The sequence below is a fragment of the Ammospiza nelsoni genome, chromosome 16 (assembly GCF_027579445.1).
Source record: "Ammospiza nelsoni isolate bAmmNel1 chromosome 16, bAmmNel1.pri, whole genome shotgun sequence".
Classification (NCBI taxonomy): Eukaryota; Metazoa; Chordata; class Aves; order Passeriformes; family Passerellidae; genus Ammospiza; species Ammospiza nelsoni.
The window spans coordinates 19315756-19338290 of record NC_080648.1 but is presented as its reverse complement, the minus strand read 5'-3'; the positions used below and the strand labels follow the sequence as shown (position 1 = coordinate 19338290).

The 22535-nt window shown below is 39.4% G+C and overlaps 1 protein-coding gene across 2 annotated transcripts in view; it reads right to left on the bottom strand.

Annotated features, from left to right (window-relative positions):
- Positions 1-4823: 4823 nt before the first annotated feature.
- The window catches only part of KDM3B (lysine demethylase 3B), a 47734-nt gene continuing 30022 nt past the window's right edge, over positions 4824-22535 (bottom strand). Inside the window, exons 17-24 of one of the 2 annotated variants that reach the window (XM_059483606.1) lie at positions 14696-14867; positions 11620-11710; positions 11403-11533; positions 9966-10085; positions 9342-9505; positions 8832-9008; positions 8161-8295; positions 4824-6177 (exon numbers count right to left, since the gene is read on the bottom strand). In XM_059483606.1, the coding sequence (XP_059339589.1) occupies positions 6097-6177; positions 8161-8295; positions 8832-9008; positions 9342-9505; positions 9966-10085; positions 11403-11533; positions 11620-11710; positions 14696-14867 (1071 nt within the window). In that variant the 3' untranslated portion in view covers positions 4824-6096. The remainder of the gene's footprint in view (positions 6178-8160; positions 8296-8831; positions 9009-9341; positions 9506-9965; positions 10086-11402; positions 11534-11619; positions 11711-14695; positions 14868-22535) is intronic. The other variant, XM_059483607.1, reaches the window with a different exon arrangement.

Sequence of the window (22535 nt, the reverse complement as noted above, 5' to 3'; positions counted from 1 at the left end):
CTGAATTGAGATCACGAGCACTTGGGAGGACAGAGTAAGAGAGACAGCCGAAGAAGCCATCTTCGTTCCAGTTGCCTCCTCCAAGGAAATCAAGACAACAGCTATTTCATGCTGCAAACAGGGTACTTACGTGTAAGAGCGTTTCAGAGTTCTACGGCTCCGAGTTTCGCCCAAAACCGGATGCAAAACAAAACTCAGCTAGCCAATACTGACGTTTACGTTATCAAACCAGAAGAATAAAGGCTGTTACTTGTAGTTTCCAGGTAATTTCAGTGTTGCCAGATACTCTTTCTCGTAAACTGAGAGGTCAAGGATTCCTTTGCTAACTACACAAACGAGGCTGAACAGTGTAGTGTTGGAATATTATTCTTAGTGTGAGGTGGGAAATGGGTATAAATGTGTATTCTTAAGCATACTGGAGTACCGGAAACTGTTGTATTTTAACAGGTCACCAATGAATACTGTTAAAAGAATCTTCCTCCTCAGTCAATGCCAGAGTTCGTTACTGGGTCCCTGGGAGCCTGTATGTATATTACAGTCATGGATTGATTAGGCCCTGTACACAGATCTCTGAATCACGCTGAGATAACTATTACATAAGTTGGTTTTTAATGGAAAAAAAATCACTAGAAATCTGTCATGGTTCTTCAGCTAACAAAAAACAAAACAAAAACAAACAAAACACCAACACACAAACAAACAAAAACCCCCACAAAAAAACCCCACCACTAAAAACCAAAAAACTCAAATCCAAAACCCTCTCCAAAAAAAATCTCACAAAAAACCCAACCAGCCAAACAAAACAAAACAAAAATGGACGGAAAGCACTACGGCAAAGTCTCATTAGTTACCGATGGTTGCTGAACAGCCTTTATGAAAAGAAATGAGACCAAGGAAAGAGTCATAACAAAAACAAAGAGCTGTTAGGGAAAATATTTCTCATGAATGTATGAAATTCAGTATAATGAGCAAAGAGAAAAATACAAAACATTGACAACTTCCCATTACATGCAAGAGGTGAAAAAACAAATGTCTCTACAGACAGCAACAAAGAACATTTTATCACGGTCTGCTTTTGGATATGAATGGCCACAAAATGATTGCATAAGGGACTCCACAATTTACACCACTGATGGCATAACTGACTTACTAATAGGATAAAAGGAATCTGCTTTCACACGTCCAAATAACAAGCAAAACCTTCAACAAAATGACTACATTTCTAACTGCATCTGTTTCCTACTGGTGACCAACACAGCAACAGGTCTGTTACTTGAGTAATTTGTTCATGCTTGGGTGAGTGGAAGATGCAAACAGGAGAGGGAAAATGCAGAGATCTGGTGAGTAACACACATGATTGTGTGAGAGCGCTAAATAACTGCAGCATGGGTAAGTTACACCTAAATAAAATATGCCTTAGTGTTTTAAGCTATTTAATGTGCCATGGGGCATTATGAAAATCTACAGTGCATTAAACACAAATGGTGATAAGAACAACAGAATCTCAACATCATTAGAGAAGGTGGTGTTGTAAATGTAGTGCCAGCTCACTGTTTAGTAGCATGTTATACTTTAGAACAACTTCAGAAAATATATTTTAAGCCAGCAATTTACATTTAGCAATAAGTTGCTCATTTTTTCCATATCATAAATAAAAATGAAAGATTAATTATTTAACTGACCTTTCCACAAGAAGAAATTACTGGTAGTTTAAGGGCTATTTTTGCAATAAAAGTCAGCTGCAGGTTAAGTGAAAATAAAAATATCAGTAATATTCTTTTTATTAAGTTATTAATAATATTGTATAATGCAGTGTAAATAAGACCTAACCAGGAAAGCAATTCATCACTTTTTTTCAAATTAAGGCTGTATGGGGTTTTTCTGCAGCTGTGTTACTGCTGAAACAACTCATGATAAACTTGTGTTCTACAAATAGTCCAAATAGGTCACCAGATATCTATCAATCTGCTACGGCTAAACAACAAAGCATGGAAATCAAATAAGTTGTTCCTCGAATAAAGCAGCTTAAGCAAAGCTACATTAAGAAAAATGCCAGGTGAGATTCAGAGATCCTGCTGAAGCTGAGGTTCAGGCAGAAGCTGCAGTGATGAAGAAACAGCAATTCATCACGGCTCAAGAATATAGGATTCCCTCTGGAAAAGTTTAGCAGACTAAATATGGGTCTTAGGAATACAGGTGAAGTCGAAGAACACAATGGGAACCCCCTCTGAAGCATAAAAGTGCAGATTGTAGTGGAAGAGTATCAAAAGTTGAAAGAAGCAGAGAAAACAGAAAAAGTGCAAGCTGACAGCCAAAAATGACACCGTGGACATGACAGCTGGAAATTGTTCTGAGAACATTTCTTTAACAGTTTTGCTTTGCGAAGGAAAGCTGTTCTTTTAGAAGATACCTTCCTAGAGGAAACAGCTGTATTTTGTTGTATCCAGCTCTTGAAACTTATATTACCATTTTCCTATTAGACTATATAAAGGCAGAGATAAATAAAAAGCTCCCCTGCAAGGCAAGGGAATGAGGGACATAGGAGGGAAAAGTAAGATGATTTCTGCCTGGTTATTTTTCAAATACATGGTGGGAACGTGCAGCTCTTTTTCAAAAGTTGAGAACAGGAATCTTTAAGACACTGCCAATTAAGAGGAAAGAAGCTGTGGGCTGATTTTAGATTCTGAGATGCACTGGAAGATAGTACACACAAGCAGGCATTGGCATGCATACCAGCTATTGGGGTAAGTTTGGGGAAACACTGAAGTTGACAATCAGAAGATAAGATTCATTACTGTAACCAGAACTGGGAAGATGCACTGTCAACATCTCCTTCTATGCTATGCTTCACTCACATGCTGTGTAGTTTCACAATCATTTTCCACTGAATCAATGCTTACAAGGTGTGGTTGATACATGAATAAATCACTAGTGTGTCATATACCTCAACCAATACCTCAACTGTAGAAGCTCAGAGCTATCTGAGGTATCAAAGGGCTATCAGGAGTGAGGAAGAAAGGAAATTATACATACAGGGGAGCAATAGTTTTAAATAATATTCAGGCCTCGTAACTTTTATCTTATTTGGATTGTAGGTAAATTCCAGTTACTGCTTAGTATCGAACATCGCTGCTCCAATTCTGATTCCACATCTTCAGGTTTTACAAAAGGCTGTCCAAGAATCTTTCACAGAAACAACACATGGAACATAACTTTAGATGTGTTAGGTACTTATTTTTTTCCTATATTTATGTTGCCTGGTACAGTTGCATCAGAGTAAAGATTTAGGTTTTGTAAAATTAAACGTTGCATGCTGCTACATTTTTATTCATTATCAAGAAAAGGGAGGCTTTTGGTTGAAAAGAAGTGAAATCTTCAGGCGGGGACATTATGGGGACATTACACCTTTACACGGTTGAGTATACACCAACTTTCAGTATTGTGAATGCAATCTAAATTCACTAGGTCAGGTCAACAGCTATATATTCCTGAATTCTTGCTTCATCTTGTCTGTAGTTACAGAGGACATTGGCTAAAAGATATCAGAGTTTAAAGCCCATATTAAAAAATGGTGCTGCCCACTGTCTCATGCCCCTCCATTTAGTAATGGCAAGAGAGCATTAGATAGAATAAGTGTGATGACTGCAGCAAACTATATTAAGTCATGTAAACTCAAATTTTTATTCTCCCTCTGCTAAAATCCCTACGCTTTTATGATGTCTGCTTTATTCTGTTTACATTCTATGTAAAATACCAGCTGCCCCTTAAAATCTTGATCTAGAAAATACTGTGATAAAAACTACTGATTTTATATCTTAAGTCAATTCTATAACCACTTTGGCTGGCTACTTGTGGTATAATCTCTCTATGATATGTCAGAACAATTTGATGATCTTTGAGATCTCTTCCAATGTAGGCCATTTTATGATTCTATGGTATTTCTTAATTTTAGTAATCCCTCTGATTTTGGCTGAATATATTACTTTAGGTTGATTGTACTCCATGATTAGTAAAAAAAATTCAAGAGACAGAAGCAGTACTTGATAGACTCAAACTAAACAAAGGTTTAGAATGAGACGCAAAACCCTTATTGTAGATCACTGGATTCAAAATTACTCATGCTACTGTATTAAGATATAGCCAAGTCTCTACCTTTTTGATCTCTATCCAATTCTAATGCTTATACACACACATTCAGAAATGAGGGAAACATCTCAGCTATAATTAATCTGTATGTACAGAGTACAACAGATGTGCACAAGAAATTGTACGCAACAGAATACAGTGAAGCTGAATGATTCATGTGTCTGGAATAACCCTTTTTATCTCCAGCCGATAAATTAGCCCATATTCACAGGATAGCTTCAAGGGTATGAGGCAGCAAAAGCCTGTGACTGGACTTTGCACCTAACAACCAAACTGAGAAGCTGCTAGAATGCCACATGTCAGTGAACAGAACTGCTGCTGCCATCACAAACTCCAATGTCAGAAACCACAGAACTTTTACCACCCCATCCCTATCTCCAGTGGAGAGGGCATCTCTGGACCTGCTGGGAAGATAAGAAACAGGAAGCACAGTACAAGAGATGTTTTTTATGACAAGACAAATCCTCTACCCAAACTACCTTGAAGAATCAACAATTAGCAGGCAGCTTGGTGTGCTCCCAGCACATACTTGGGATGCCAGGCTAAACCACATAAGCCTTCTGGCCAAGCACAGCAGGTCAAAATTAGCAGGCAGCCTATACTGCCAGGGGCAGAGGCTGAGACAACCTCAAGGCAGGAAGATCAGTGTACAGGTATGAAAAAAACTGCCCAGGCTGTTACAGTAAATGACTTTTATTTTTTAAAAAATGAAATAACCGTGAACATATTAACAGGCCTGCAAGTGGCACTACAGTACAGCTGGAGATAAGGTCAATACATTTCCCCATGTACCTGGACAATGAAATCCATTGCATCAATGCTGACATTAGTAAATTCTGAATACAGTTCTATCAAGCAGGAACATTTTACTTAAAATAGTTCTGGACAAAGTTGACACCAAAAGTTAACTTTTCCTTCACTTTGGAAAGGATATATGTTTTATAGATGTTTTCAGGTAGCACTGGTATTGGGTGAATATTGCCTGCAGTCACCAGTGCAGGGAGAGATGTACAACATCTCCTTGTGAGAACAGAGTTTATACTCCTTTTTACTTTTCATTCTGAGGAAGCAGGGTGGTGTAGAGAGAGGGGGGACAATAGGTGAGGTAATATGGGCAAGAGAGGTGGGATGTCAATTTCTATTCAATTCTCCTTTGGCTGTTTTTGTGCTATTTTGGACTGCTTTTTAAAAATCACTTCTTGATTTTATTGAAAGGAAGACTAAATGTAATACACCTTTCCTTGAAAATCCAGGAACAATTGTGGTACTTCAAAAATACTAAAAATATCTACTTTCATGAAATATTAACTGTTTCACTACAAACCTATTTTTTCACTAAATACACAATTCTCTTATTTCTGGAGTCTCCCTGGGGGAAAAAAAGTGGGTTCTCCCTTTAGTTCTGCAACTCTACAGAGTATAGAGAAACAGCTAGAAGAATGGGAGTGCAGAGAATAGCTTTATCCTTTTCCTTGGCCAGTATCTCACACAGGGAGTTTGTTTGAATTTCTGCAGTTGGGCTACTGTTGGTCACATTCTTTCAGCAGTTATCAACCAAGTCTGCAGTAGGACAACCCACCTCCAGCACGTTCTGTCTAACTTTGTGGAGACTAAGTAGGCATGAGGGAAAAAAAACATCCACACTCTTTCTACCATTTTTGATCATAGTATGCAGGAACACCAAGTGGTTTCCATGTTCTCTCAATTTGCGAAGGCCACAGGAAAGGGATATGGCACCTTTTAGAATCTGGAATTCTGCATTTAAGAGTGCGACCTTCCATTAGACCTTCGGTGTTGAGGCAGCGTAGAAAACAGTGGCTGAAGAGTGTAATACTGACCACACCAGCTCCCAGTGAGAAGCTTTTGCTCCTGCAGAGGCAGTCGCGTGCAGTCCCTGTATATACCGTGAGCAATAGGCCTACTTGACAGGGCATTTGGAATTAGCAATTCCTACGATCTAGCTAGTTTAGATTCATGAGCTTTCAGTGTGCCAACAGCATCTTTCACTGCATGGTAGATAATGTTCTTCACCTGCAACAGGAAAAAAGAAAAATCAACTTCTACAGACTAACAAGGAGAGTCTTACATAGCTATGCAATCAGCTTTGACAGCTGAATTTGTAATAGTTGGCAAGTATACATGAAATATATATACTATTTTGCTTCAGAATACCAACAGCACAAATTTTAACTGTCACAGATGACAAGTATCTTAGACACTTGCACTGATTCATTAACTCATTTTCTGGTCACCCAGCAACATATATTTACTTGTGTTGTTTTAAGATAATTCCTTCTCTTGTGAGAGCTAGGAGGAAGTGCAGTACGAAGTTATACATATATATATATATATATACATACATATATATAGATATATTAGTTTATTTTGAAGAAGTCCTTGTGATTGAAGTCACTTAGAGACTCACATGAATCAAATCTAAAAGCTGCAAGATAATTATATGGTTTAATCCTATGAAAACTAATATGATGCAACAAATCATCTTGTTGTCTTTGCATGGCGGCTAGAAATACTTCAAATTTGTGAATCTTGCAGAAAGACAAGCCCATGATGAGAAATCCACTAGTACTCACTGCTATCTTTTTCACAGTTACCTATTTAAGAATCAAAGTTCTGTCTAGTTTCTGATTTTTTTCTGATCTAAGTTTATTTGAATTCTGTTTCCAGGTGCTGAACAGAACAGTTTCGCCTCCTAAGTGAGTAGCTCAATTGCACTTGCTCAACTAACTGGCAACCACCATCATCTTTTCCTGATGTACATGTGACCTCATTTTTGGTATAATTTATGCAGCTGTTATTGTCTCTGTGTATTTTAATATATGAAAATATAGACAGAGGTTTGTATAAAAATATACATTAAAAATGACAAAGTTTTTTTAAAAAAAGATGGAGACAAATAAAACCAGTATTTCTTTTCACAGGGTTACTGAGTTGCACTTTTCTTGGTTTTTTTTTTTTAATAATAAGCATTATTCATTTGCAACCTCTTAATTTACAGAAACATTTCTGCATTTGTATCATCACAGCTGAAGAGGCACAGTGTTAGATGCCAGAATGAGAGTTGATAATACTTCTGCTTTCCTTTATAATCCCATGAAAATTCACATAGAAATTTATAGCAAACTTTCACTGAATTGGTATGAGAAAATTAACAATGTAGATTCTGACATCCTGGGGTGACATTCTGGAGAGTGACTGTACTTTGATGAGGACAATCATTCTTCAGATCTCCACCCTCCTTCCTTTCACATACGTGCAATTACTAATACACAAAAAATGCTGACAACAAAATCTGCAAACAGAGCAGTTACTAAAGTTGCTTCAGAAGCATTAGACAAAATCCAACACAATATCCTATGGCCTTCTCTCCGTACAACTTACTGTCTTACATCAAGTGTCCTTGTGTATCTATTATGTTCTGTGCATAATTATTAGTTGAAGCAGTCATGGTTCCTCAAACCAAATCACATTTAATTTTAGGACTAACATATGTTGGATAAGACCTTTAAGATCATCGAATCCAACCACACACCTAACAATGTCAAGTCCATCACTAAACCATATCCCTGACTTAATTAAGCCATTCGCTTTCAGAGGAGTTTTCCTTTAGGCAATAAAGAAACAAATATAAGAGTACTTGGTCAAAAAAACCATCTCTCTTCAAAACAAAGCACTGCTCTTTCCTTTTTAAGATTTTTTTTTCTTCTGGTCTGCTCTGCTGTCATTAGGATTCAGCCATTCAAAAGCTTATTAACACCAATGCGTGCATTAATCTAATGGGGGAAAGTTCTCTGCAAATGCAAAAGTCTATTACTAATTTTTGTTTACATAATACTGTAGACAGAAGTACTTTATTTTAAGTAACGTACCTATCAAATGAGAACCTCCAGATTTGTGGGAAGTCGTTACTCTTTCCTTAGAGATACATTTCTAGTACTGAAGTAAGCTGGCCAAACACAGGATGTATTTAATATTTACTGACATAAAAAAGGTTACCTGCAGTTTATCCTCATGGTTTGTATGAGTATTAGACAGATGCCTGAACTCCTGGGTCAGACGGAAGCAGTGCTTCACGTGTTCGGGAGATACAAAATCTTCTGCCACTTTAATGCAGCTGTACAAATTATGGACCTAAAAATCCATACCAAATGACTGATATATAAAGACAATACAAACCATACAAAACAAAACAAATAAAACCTCAACACCCAAAAGAAACATCAACAACAAACAACAAAAACCAAACCCCCAGACACCCCCCCCCCAAATATTTAGGGTCTGCTACATTTACTTATCGAAACCAGAAACTGACAGAGTTGTATCTAATAGTAAAATGAGAACAAAATACACGACATCTAACAGGTTTCCTCTTCTCCCATATATATCAGTGTTCCCTAAAGCGAGTTCTCTTAACCTTTGAATTTGGTTTCCTTGGCTGAAGTTTCACTACACAGAAATGCTTTCCCTCCATTCATACCAGTTTTTTTCCCCCTGCAATTTCATCAGTTACGTACACATCATTCAGATTTTTAGTAATGTAAGAACTGCATATGTAGAAAAAGAAACTTTAAGTGTGCAATATTAATTACCAGTTATTTTAAAACTGCAGCTGTTGTGCCTCCAATTCAATTCTATCTGTCAATATGGCCTATAGTTGGTATAGTTACCTGATGGGGAGCACCTGCAGGAATGAACACGGCATCACCAAGGAACTGCACTATTGCCCAGCCTTGCACACCATACTCATCATATAGTCTCTTACGTAAGGTCTGGTCCAAGTACCAGCTTTGGTCATGAATGGGGTCATGATCTGGAGGATTTTCTTGGCCTTGTTCTTCTCCAACCTAGGGCCAAGATATGGGGTGGAAGGAAACCATGACACAGCACCTTGATATTGCTGGCTCACAAAATGGTCTGTATCTAAAAATTTAACAAACTATTTCAAGGTAGAACATGATTTTCATCAAGGTCATTTAGGTCTTAAACAGCAACATGCATTAGTATGAAGATTCCAGACCAGGCTGCAAACCTGTGAACATACTAACTATCAGTGCCCTCAAAGACAGAAGTGCAATACCTACACACTTGATGTTGATAGCAATTTGAATCATTCAGCTGCTATAAGCAAGCTAGTCAAGGAACCCTGTAAGATTAAGCTTTCTTTGCAACTAGCATACCTTCCGGAGAAGTTCCCGTATCTTTTCAGCATCCTTGGCAGCATAGATGTGCCACAATGCTCCAGGTTTCTCTCTTCCTTCATGGATTCGCTGCTTTGTTACATCATCAGCATCTCCCTCATCAATTGTTTTCAGAACCTCTGAAAGGGGAATCCATGTAAGAACTGCTCATGTTTTGACACAGAGAAGAGGAAGGAGCATTTTGAGCTACTAAATTCAGTCACACTGCAACTGATCATATAGTGCCCTTCCTAAGCCCATCAAGCTTCACAGAATTCAGTGAATGTGTCAATTGACAGCTAAAAAAGCTCCGTTCACAAAGCTCAGTCTTGAATTTAAACTAAGCTACAATTATTTAAACACAAGGAGAAGAAAGGGGAGTAAGCTACTCTTTCTTTTCTTCAGGAATGTACCTAATTTCTAGGTACAAAACTCTGCTGCTCCCACAGTTGGAAACTAATGAAGCATTACTGCACTTTTAACTATGTGCTGCAAATGTTGCAAACTGTCTTGTATATCTGAACTATGTATCATAGAAATGACAAGCTTAAACAATAAAAGATACTCTTTTTACAAACACAATTGATTTTTAGTGTACAGAAAACAGCTTTCCTTAAGCATTACCATCATCATGGCTCCCTTCCCCAATGGGAATCCCAACATACACCATGACGTTAACAGCATCAGACACATCCAAGTGTAGGTTTGTGGTACCCACTCGTCTGTCTTCTGCAGTAATTAAGCCTATAACAGAGTGCAAAATAAAATAAAATTCTGTGACTAATCTCTTATAGAAATAACCTAGCTGAAAAACCTGTTTAAACAGCTAACTTTGTACGGCAATGAGAGCAGAAAACAAAGTCAAAGAGCAACTGAAACAGGTATATTCATGTCACGTGTAGCGTAAGTAAAAAGTTTACTGATAACTAGTATTTTTATTTTACAGGAAAACAGAAGCAAACCTTACCCAAGTCATGAGAAAACAAGCATTTTAACACCAAAGCCGTAACTTGTACTTCACAATTTTCTCTTTGAGAGTCTTTTATACAGCCTGTACTAGAGAACTTAGCTATCCAAAGCACAAAGCAAGTCTTCCTATGCTTGGAGGCAAGAGAGAACTGCTTTAAATGGCATTAGCATCCTACTGTGTGCAGCAAGTCAATGGTCTGTTAGAAGTATAAGCCTCCAGCCATTTTTTATTTTCTCATGCTAGCTGTAAAATCCATGACCAGCTGAATTCACAGCAGTTAGTGATCAACTCATCATTAACAATTCAGATTACAATTCAGTAAGGAGAAACACCTGCAGACTCAAGTGCTTGTACCTTTGCACATTGAAGGAACTTATGTCTCTCTCAAGTGACTGTAGGTAATGGAGAAAGATTTCAAATGTTTGCTTCTTAACTCTTTGACCTTCTTATTAACATGTTCCCTTTTTTTCCCTCTGGCCTTTCAATAGCACCCTCTCTTTCTACCTCTGCTTAACCATGTCTAGCAAGGAACATGGCATGGAACCAGAATATAAAAAAAAAAAAAAATAAAAATCTTTGTATCAGCAAACAGTAACAGAAGTGTGTGCCCACAAGAGTTTTCAGGATCACCATCGTATTTATCTATTTTCTGTTTAAAATACAAGCTTCTGAAGTTAGGAACTCAACTCACTGAACAGTACCTATCATAACAGATCAGAAACAGGTCGAAGTCCCCAGAAGGTGAGTAATTTTCCTCTTAAATACTTCAGTTGCTCTCAAAAACATACTAACTTTTCCTTGAACCCTGTATTGGTATGATGCCTGTTATATGTATCAACAATTGCTTGCAAAACTAACTTACTGTATGTACATCTCTTGGATACACAAAGCAGAAAAGGGCACATCTGACAGAGTGAGCTAATGTAAGAATAGTTTTGCAGGACTAAATGAAAAAGAAGAAACAGCAGGCTCCAGGATAAGCACTGTGTTTTGCCACAGTCACAGCCTTGTGTAATGCCACAGCCTTGTATTTGCCCTAAGTGTAATAAAGAGTCACAAAAACCAGTATCTGCAGACCTATACTCACATACCATACGCATTGTACATTTTAGGACCCAAGTCAGGACGGACAAAGTAGCTTGGCAGCCTAGAAGCCAAATTCAGTCTGCCATCTCTCTTGGTATATTCAGGAAGAGGAAGATTTTCCATCAAGTCCTCAAACCTAGAGAATAAAGACAGACAAAGGCAGGTTATCCTCCTGTAGCACCTACAGCTGTCCTGTCAGCACTGATACTAAAGGTTACTTACCTTGTAGGCATCATATCTCTGAAGTCCTCCCCTGGAGGCCAATCCTTTAACTTTAGTACCATTGGCTGACCATCATCTGACCTGAGCCGTTCTGCAAGAAACAAATTAAGATTTCTTCATGCAGTATCTTTTTACCACAGCCCACTACCTTTTTAAAGCTGCAAGGGTTTTTGTACCTCTCACAATGCACAGCAAAATGGATCCTGGTTTTGTTTTGGGCTTCCAAGCAATATCATAGTATGATAAACAACAGTTTAACAACTATATAAGTATATATGCACAGATATAATCACTGACAGCAGAAGTTTGACAGATCTTGCACAGCTGCTAAGTCTCAGAATAGTTTTTATTCAGCTTCAAAAGCCTTTCCAAAACATTCTTCCTTACTCCTTTTACCAAAGTTTATGGGAGGTTATCATTAATTTCAAGAGAAGTGGTACTTCTATAAAATTAAAGTTATTGGTTCTTGTTCTGAAATCAGTCCTAACTTCAGTGTAAAGCAAGAAACCATCGTACACTACATTCAAAAAAGCTAAAGAGCAGGTGCTCACAAAGGAAGATAGCCTTTAGATTTCTTTAATTCTTATTTGCTGGAGGAACTCAAATTAGCAGAGTACCAAAACCAAACATTTGTTCCTCACTTTAGGAGTTTTACACAAGTCCTGACTGGAAACGGAAAACGAGCAGCACAGAAAGATGCCATTACGTATGCAACAGTGGATGTATGCTCTGACAGTACTGACCATAACAACTGCTGTTCTACCTCAGGTCTTAGGGCTAAGAGAGTCTATCTGGAAGTGGTACGCAAGTAGCAGAGAACTCACTGTAACATTTAGAGAAAACCATAGCTCATTCTTCTACCAGATTTTTCACAACTCTACATGAAGCCACCAATTAAAAAACTAGGTGTACAGCAGTCTTAGGAATTTAGCATCCCCATTTCCCCAGAGAGTAACACCCTTCACTGCTTCCTACCTTACTGAGAATTGTCAGCCAAACTGATCTAGCAGAGCTCCTGACAGCATCGGAAAAGAAAGCATATCTAAGAAATTAGGACTTGGAGATCTGTGAATCACATCTGTTACATATCATCAGGCTACAGAAGACAGTCTGAGTTTGCAATATAAAAAAATATTTTATTGAAATTAAAAGGAATTAAGAACCGCAGATATGTAGTGATAAAAGTGACTGATTTAAAGATAAACTTTGATAAGCTACAGATTTTAGAGAGGTGAGCGAACTGAAAAGCTCAAGGACTTGAATTTCAAGATGTTTCACCACTTCCCATATTCAAGATTTTGAATTCGTGAAGGATCTTTGATCTAAAGAAGAAGCAGTTTGTAGGGAGGCTATTCAGAAAGGACAGAGTGAAGAACTACTTGGATGATAACACACAGATCTGACAAATTACATGAAACTGGACAAACCCCAGAAAATACCAGCAAAGAAAAGCAGGTGTAAGAAGGATCAAAACAAAAGTCCAATTTGAGCCCAAAAATATTAAAAGAAACAGCAAAAGATTGAAATTAATTAAAGTATCATACAGAATAATCTCAATAACACCTCCAAAGTCAGTGGCTGTTCTACAGCTCCTTGATAACTTAATGTGAGGGTGGGAGCCAGCCACATATTTAAAAAATTTAGAATTCATGTAATGCAGAGAAGTCAGAGACATTAGGTAATATACCAACAGTTTTCATAAGAATTAGAATGTGAAATATCTGGACTAGCAGCAAATAATATTCCTCTCTACTGGGGATTAACATGGCTGAAGAAACTCTAAATAAAATGTATTTAAAAGAAACTATCATGAGTGATAAGGTTTTCCAACCTAGGTAATTAATATTTCTCATGTATAGTATGGTAAAGGGTTTGTCTAAAAGAAAAGCCAAAGGTGATTTTGCTGAAAGAAGCATATCTGTCTGGAGACAAACTGCAAGTAACATTTCTCAAAGATAACTTGACCCGTACAAATTCAATATTTTCATTCATCACCCCAGCACAAAAGTGAAGAGTTTGTGAACTTTCCCAGTTACTGTTAATACACAAAGACCACACCATTATATCCTCAAAGGCCATTTATTCTGATTAATAACAAAACCACTATGAAATTTAACAGTACAAAATACAACACTCTGTAGTAACCATATAAAAAAACAAGTCAAAAGCAGGGAGTTTATTGATTGGAAAATTACTACGAAAGGCATTTTCTTGGTCTGCAAATCTATAATTTCGTTGACTGTTGAATGAACATTCCATTAAGTCATCCAACACTTCACCATTTCTGCAATATGCACACAGCAATAAATACAGAAAACATTTTATACACAACTCGAAAATCAGCAATACTGCAATGAACTTACACCTGTAACTATAAGACCACTCAGATCTAGGTAAATACAATCTAAAATGGAGCACTCAGCTTGTCAGAAGCTCTTTAACCTGACCTATAATGTCCTCAGAAATTTTAGTTGGTTAGTTTCCCCATCCACACTTGACAGAAGGTTTTCTCAAAGACCTTGAGCATTAAATAATGTGTTATCATGTGAGGCACACATATAGCATTGCTATTCATAATAGATATAAATTTGCATTTGTATGTCAGATTTACTTGACTGATGTATTCCACCAAATCCAAATTTTCATATCGAAAGTCTCCATCTGTTTTAGGAGAGCAGGTTCCCTTTAGTTTTACAATAAAAACTGAGGTTGAAAGGAGAGCAAAGGTAGACACATTACTCACTTTCTTAAAAATGGTAACTGAGGATTAATTTCACTGGGAAAAGTTAAAACAAACAAACAGGCAGTTTCCCATGAAAGTTTGACACATGAAAGTTACACACACCAACACACTGCAGTACAGACAGTTCTCTTGGACAGTCCTGCCCTAATCCCCACCAATAAAGCATTTTCCAGGGTGTGCTACATATAAGGAGCAATGGCTTCTTTGGATGAGACTGATAGGTATTCAGATTTTTTCTTCATTTATTTTTTAGGAAAACAGGTGGAAAATTAAGAGTTGAAGATAACAAGACAGACTGCTCAGTTAAACTAGTCAGCCATAAATATTACTTACTAGATATTATCTCAAAGCCATCCCAGAAGTCACGCACTTTCACGTCTGAAATTATGGCACAGTTCCTGCAGTTCACCAAATCTACATCTTGATCTCCAAATTCCAGGCTGAAAGCTTCTGGTTTCCAAAGTTCTGACTTCAACTTCTTATGGACACCAGATACCAGCACGGGCTGAGAATACAAAGATGAATGCTTACTCCACCATAACCAATTATCTTATATATGCAGCCAAACTTTCTTAAGAGAGCCAAGACTCCTGCTACCACCATATAAAATACACCACAAATCTGTTTTCATCATGTCTGGCTTTTGTGCATCAAGCAAATAACCAGAGTCAAAGCAAGCTTCAGTTCCATGCCATGTGCAGTTGCCTTAGAAGTGGCGTTGGATTAGACTTGCCGAAGCAAGTGCATTAGGTCTCCATGGCAAGGTGTTGGCAGCAGGTATAAGCTCTGTCAGAGGAGGCTGGGAGCTGCCCCATGGTGGACACAGATGGTTCCACCAGGCTCAACAGACCCATCACTGGCAAAAGCTGAGCCCACAACTGATGCTGGTAGCATTCTCTGTAATAATGAGAAAGGGTAAAAAGTTCTCCACAGCTAACGCATGCACGCCTGTGTGTGAGAGAGAGAGAGAAAGAGAGAGAGAGAGAGAGAGAGACCGGGGACACACAACACACGGATGGCAGGCAGGAGGGAGGGAGAGAAACAGCTCTGCATACATCAAGGTCAGTGATGGAGGAGGTGCTCGCAGCCCATTGAAGAGCATGGTGAGGCAGGCTGTCCCCTGCAACCTGTAGAGGACCACGGTGAACCAGAGATCCACCTGCAGTCTACAGAGGATCCACTGCAGCAGAGGGATATTTGCTGGAGGAAGTCCATGGAGAGCCCATGCTGGAGCAGGTTCTGGCAGAAGCCGTAGGGAGAATCCCACTTATAAGCAAACTTTCTGGCAAAAGCTACCCACTGGGGACCCACACTGGAGCAGCCCATGGGGACAACTCATGTTAGAGCCATTTGTGAAGGACACTATCCTGTGAGAGGAACGCCACACAGAGGAAGCAGCAGGAAAGTGTGAGGAGGAAAGGGCAGCAGACACTGTGTTGTGAACTGACCACAACCCCCATCATCCACCCTGCAGGAAGGAGGTAGAATAGTCAGAGATAAGAGAGTAAAGTTGAGTCTTTAGGAAAAAGTTGAAGTGGGTGGGGAGAGGTAAGGTGTTTACTGATTTGTCTTTCTTCTCTTCCAGCCTACTCTATTTTTAATTTGCAATAAATTCAACTCCTTTATCACAAATTAAACCTCTTTTGCCCATGATAGCAATCCCTAAGGGACCTCCCTGGCTTTATCTTGACCCAGAAACTTCTTCACCTGATTTTCTTCCCATATTATGTTGAGAAGGGGGAGTGAGAAAGCAGCTGGGTAGAGGGGTCTGGCAGCCAGACAGGGTCAATCCACCTGTGGCAGTAGAGTAGGTGTAGAATCCCACCACCTGACCTTCTTCTTAGGCACACATACAACTACCACTAGAAACAGCATTTGTAGTAAAGCCTTCTCTAAAATGTGAAATTTTAGTATTTTAATATGAATTGTTTAACTATTTCACTTGTTATTTATGTATAATCACAGATCAACATTAACTCTGTAGGACAAAACCAAGTAGTGGAAAAAAGGCTGCTCACTAGCAAAAGGGGTTTTAAGATGCTTATGCTAATGATGTACATGTATTCCAAACAGCTATTTCAGTGGCCTCTCCCCATAAAAGCATTTAAAATGCTTTAATTAATTAATTAATTAAATTAACCTCAAAGCATTTGCTAAACTGACAATTGGAAAAGTTATACCAGACAAACCTCCCAACACTGCCAAAACTTTCTCAGCTCCTCTCACCCTGCCATCTCAAAAGAGAGTTACCAAACTTGAGAGAAAATGAAGAGGGTATAAAGTGAACTTGCACATGAACTATTCCCACCCAAAAAGCTTTACTTTTGTAACTGCTACCTATGTTCAAATGGCAGTTCCCATGGCTATGCAAGTTTGAATTAATTCCAAGCTGTGCCCTATACATTAACAATGTATAGTGATGGTGGGTCTTGGTTTATTCACATGAAGAGCTCAGCACAACCCTGAGAAGCACACATGACCCTAGATGTAATATCAGTGTGCTAGGCAAAGATACCGACAGAGCTATATACAAGCAACTTCAAAGTTATGCTGCTTAAACACACTCCAGTAACTAACTGCTGCTTCTTTTGTATTGTCCAATAGCCTCTAAAAGGCCTAGTTTTGATTTTAGTCCCTAAATGAGGACAACTATTTTTACATCCAGAAATGAATGTAAAAATCCCAAGTCTGGGGATAATGGGAATGGCCTTGGTTTTCAAATACAATACAACACAGCCATTAAGTTATAGAAGGCAGCACTGAAACCTCAACTTCAGATGAGTGAGATTTAAGAAAACAAAAAGGGGTTGTTTACTTTACTCCTGTGAATTTCAGGGGAATAGGGGAATGAAAAAAAAAAAAAAAAAAACAACACAGAAACGTTTAGACTACCCTCACATCAAAAAAGAGTATTTTCTTGTATTGAGGCTGAACTTTCTGCACCCACTCCCACTTCTCCTGTCAGTGGGCACTGACAAGAAGAGCCTAGCTCCCTCTTAAGATTTCCTCCCCACACTCTCCTGAGCCTCTTTTTCTATAGGCTGAACAGTCCTAACTTGTTCAGCCTCTCTTCAGCTAAGTGATGCTCTAGTCCCTTCATCATCTTTGTGACCCTTCACTGGGATTCCCCCTCCCCTCCTTCACATTGGGGAGCCCAGAACTGAACACAGTAAGAGGAACCATCACTTCCTTTGACTTGCTGACAACCCTCTTTGTCGTGAGGACACATTCTTGGCTCACAGTCACTCCCTTGCCCACTGGGACCCCAAGATTCTTCCAGGCAAAGCTACCTCCCAAATGGTTGCTTCTCAGCAGCTGCTGTAGGATGTTATTCTTCCTTGATGTACAGGACATTACATTTTCCCCTGCTGAACATCACTAGATTCTTCTCGGTCCAATTCTCCAGCCTGTTCGGACCCTCTGAATAGCAGCAGAACCCATCTGCTGTATCAGTCATTCCTCCTAGTTTTGTATTGCCTGTAAACTTGCTAAGGGTGTATGAACCCTACCCCATCTAGGCCACTAATGACACGACAAGTACTACTTACTGCAGAAGTGACTGACGATATACCACTAGTGATAGTGCTCTCACACATGGCATTTCAGTCAGTTTTAAGTCCGTCACACTGTTCACTTACCAAGTCACTTTGATGATATTATGACAGTGTAAAAAACGTTTATTAAAGTTAAGACAAAAAACATCCACTACTTTTCTTTCATGTACCAAGCCAGTCATATCATCACAGAAAGCTACAAGGCAGGTTAAGCATGATTCAACCAGTATTCCTGATCTCCTTTTCTCTTCACGACCATATCCCCATGGGATTCTTCCAAGCAAGTATCTGAAAAGGCAAAAGCCTGCTCTCCCAAAGCCCAAATTTGTGATCATGATTTTTTGTTTTGCTCCCTCCTCTCAGAATCTTGATCTGAATGCCACCATCTAATAGTCACTGCAGGCAAAGGTGCCCCATATCTCCACATCAACCACCAGTTCTTCCTTGTGTGAAAGCACAAGGTCCAGAACAAGTGCCCTTCCCCAGCAGCTGTCTCAGAACATTGACATCAATGTTCTGAGAATGAACGCACTTCAGAAAACTTCAGGACTGCTTGTGACCTGTTGTGTTGTTCCTCCAGCAGGTATCAGGGTGGTCCCATGAGGCCCAGGAAATGTGAACACAGGGCTTCCTCCAGTTTTTTAAGGCCTTATCACATTTTTATGGTCAGCTGGTCTGTAGCAGATACTTGCCATAATGTTGTCCATAATTGCTGCTCAATAATCCTGGCCCCTAAGTTCTTGGATGGCTCATCATCAGTTCCTACACAATTTCAAGCATTCTAGGTTCTTCCTCACAAAAACAGCAATGCTCCCTGCTTACTTTCCTGGCTTGTCATTCCTGCGTTGTCCTTCCTGAACAGCCTCTACCTATTCCTTCCCATACTACAGCTGCATGAGCTATCTCACCACTTTGTCATACCAATGAGATCACGGCTGTGCAAATGCACACTAATTCCTCCTCTTTGTTCAATGTGCTGCATGCATTAGGGTACGGGTACTTCAGAAAGACATCGAGTCATGTTAATTTCCCAGAAACAGTGTGAGAACTTTCTTCACAATGCTGTAATGCACACAGATCCTTACTTACATGCATATACTTGAGGTGGACATCTTTCATCCTTTGTTTCTTGAGTACGGGATTATCCCTGTTCACATCACCTCACATTGCTTGCTTGCCAAATCAATCAATTCCTTCCTTGATATCACTGGTCATACTCTCCATCTCTCCATCCCTTGCTCCTGCTTATAGCTTTTTTCATAAGGTTAGCCAGCCTGTTGGCAAAGATCCTTTTTTTTTTTTTTTGCTTAGATGGATCCTATCTCTTCCACACAACCCTCAATCCTCAAAGAGGTTCCCATGATCACAAAACCCTCTTGGCTAAAACTGGCTGTGCAAACCACAGTTGACATGCAGGATCTGTCCACTCCCCTACCCTTCACTGGCAGGAGTAAGAAAACCATGAGGGCTCCACGGCCTTGATTAACACTTCCAGAGCCATACAGCCACTTTTGATACTCTCCCGGTCTCCCCAGTAGTACTCTGAGTGCCAATATGGAAAAGCAGCAGAGGGCACATGTTTGAGGGACAGATAAGCTTTGGTAGTCTTCCCACTATGTCCCAAACGTGACACCCTGACAAGTAGCAAACCTCCCTAAGATAACAAACCAAATACAGCAATCTCAAATCTGAATATACTCTCATCCCAGCAAAAATGGTAACATTAGGGCAATTAAAAAGTTCAGGCATATTATACAACAAACACTAGGGATCACCTATGAGTAAAATAACTTTTCACAGTACCTTTCACAGGATGTGTAGAAAGCATGGCATGGTAGACTTTAAGCTGACAGCTAAACCAGCTGTCTTCAGTGCGAAAAAATAATGACATTTTGATCCCTGCTGCATTCACCTGACCACTTGTAAACAGCAATTAAAAGAAACCCTAAAACAACCAAATTGCTTAACTTGGTAGAACCCTTCTGGCTATTAAGCAGCAAATTTGCAATGGAAGAAAAAATTATTCTCTCTAGTGAATAACACAGCTAGGGCTCCAAGATAAAATGACAGTGGACTTGCGTGGTAGACATCTCCTGCCAAATCTGCTCTCAAACTACAGGGAGATAAAAATAACAAAAAAACCTAAAAAAACCCAAAAAGCTCCAGTACCATATCATATTTTCAGTGTCTCAAAAAAGAGAAATCCTAACATGGAAAGTCAGAAAAAGTCAGAAAATACCAGGTTGCTATAGGATGAGGATCCTAACAGTATACCCAGATGAGCAAAAACCATTTTCAGGAGAAAAAAATGCTCTTTAAATACAACTTCAAGAATTACTCTTACGGCCTCAGTGAATTCTGGGATAAGACGAAGTTTAACTAGTTTCTGACAATTTCTAAGATGAAGGACTCAAAAAATGTTGCTCCTTTTGAGTGACACTGAAAGAGTGCCATTATTATCTAAGCATTAAGGGAAAAGAATTTTCTCTTTTAACAATTTCGGATGCCATCATATCCAACATCTTCATATGGCACAGACCTAGTGTACAGCGTTATTGCACTGGGGAGGGTGGCTAAGGGTTTTTTTCCAAGTAACTTTTCCCAAAACACAAAACAGGAAGGGGATTTAGGAAATAGTGGTAGAATTAATGTTCTTTCACTTCACTTTTAAAGGTGCAGCTGGGATGTACAGGAGGATGTAAGCCAAGGAACTACAGTGACAGAGAACAGTTTCTTCAGAGAGTCTCTGCTTGAAAAAATTATTTTTAAAATACCCTTGTTGAGACAGTAACACCTGTCTGGGTCACATGCTCTCTTATGTAGGAACAAGGGAGGTTGTTCAATTCCTTTTCTCATTTCAACAGGAAACTCCAATGACTGCAACACCACCTTGAGGACTGCTGAATGAGCAAAGGACTTTCCCAGTCTGTTCCTATTCAAGGGGTCCTCTGAATGCTAAAATGATCCAGAAGCATCAATAGCATACCTTGGGGCAAAGGCTAAAATAGCAGGTGACAAAGTACCTGCTATTGTACAGGTACACGAGCATGGCAATTGCAGCCAGAGTCTCAGGGTGTACACCAACTTGGATGGTGCTGCACTCTGCAAGCTACACACCGGACACAAGATTCATAATCACATCTCTAGACTCCCTAAGCAGTCTCTCAAGACTCATTGCCAGTCAAGAACCCCATGGTCACAAACAGCATGTTGCACATGGTGATTAACCAGTCTCATTGGCAAAGAAACTGACAAGCACATTTTTTGTAGGCATTCCCAAGATGTTTAAGATCCTCCTAGGAGAGGCAGTAGTATTTCCCAACAGAAAGTGTTGAGAAAATTATCAAAGTATGCTAACCAGAAACTAAGAAGCTCTTAGAAAAGATGATGGACACCACAGCACTGCAAAAGAATGATCTGAAATCTCTCATAAATCAGAAAAATATAACAGGATGAAAAATAAAATAAATTAAAAAAAAAAGAGATTCCCATGTACCCCAAAAAAGTCAGGACAGGAAAACAACTGCACTTAATCGGAAGCTGGCAGTGAAGTTTCTAGTCAGACAAGCAAGGGTGTGCTTCACAGTACCTTCCTCCAACTATTAGGAGCTGGCCAGAGGAATCATGAACAGAAATGAGGCCTGTGGCACAACACCCATCTTTGCAGTTCTCACAGCTATGTGCTAACTGTGCTTGTGCCCAGGCAACCCAGACAATGTGCAGTTCCATGGGACTACATTTAAATGAAAAGTACTCTACTGTCAGGAGTAGACTCTGAGTGCCAAAAGAGGTATATGCAGCCTATTCCTCCACCACACCTCAGTGTCTTGTGAAAAACCACAAATAAGCATGGAATATGACTGCCAAGCGCATTAGCACTGTAACATAAACTATCCGACAACAAGCACTTCTCCAGAAAAGATGATGATGGACCTAATGGTCTAGCACTAATGGCCTCAATTCTGAGTAGTTAGTGAAGGTAACTGTGTCAGAGGCAGCTGCAGAACCAAGTGCCAAAAATACAGTTTGAATGGCAATGGCCATTATCCTCCGTTAGAGCTGTGGGTACACTTCTTTGCAGCAGCAATTACTCATCCATTTTTTAAGATTCAGGTTGTCAGACCAGGCTGATCTTACTGTCCCTCTGAAGAAGTCTAAGCTGCAGCACTACAGACTGACATCTGAAAAAGTGGCTGTGCTGAGAGCAGGTCTAAGGTATAGTCTGTTGTCTGAAGGCCTAACTGCTTGATGGCACCTCAGACAATCCACGAGAGTGCTCCATGCATGAGTTGCTGAGTCCACAACAATACTTGGGTTCCCACAGGCTGTAGGGCTCAGGATGAGACACTCTATCAAGTACATCCAAAATTCAGTAGATTATTGCATGCAGCATTTTCACTCTTGTACACACTGTAGCTGGAAGAAAACGCATATTTCCCTGAGGCTATAAAGCATCAAGTGTGGAGTAGATGCTAAGGTGCACTCAGGAAATCAGAGTGGATTCTCTACTGGGCTGTAGTAGAGCAAAGGACGTTCAGCCCAAAGCACACTACAACTAAAAGGGCTGTCACAGCAAACACTCTCATGATGGTAAGCTGAGAAAAGCTCAACGTGCAAGA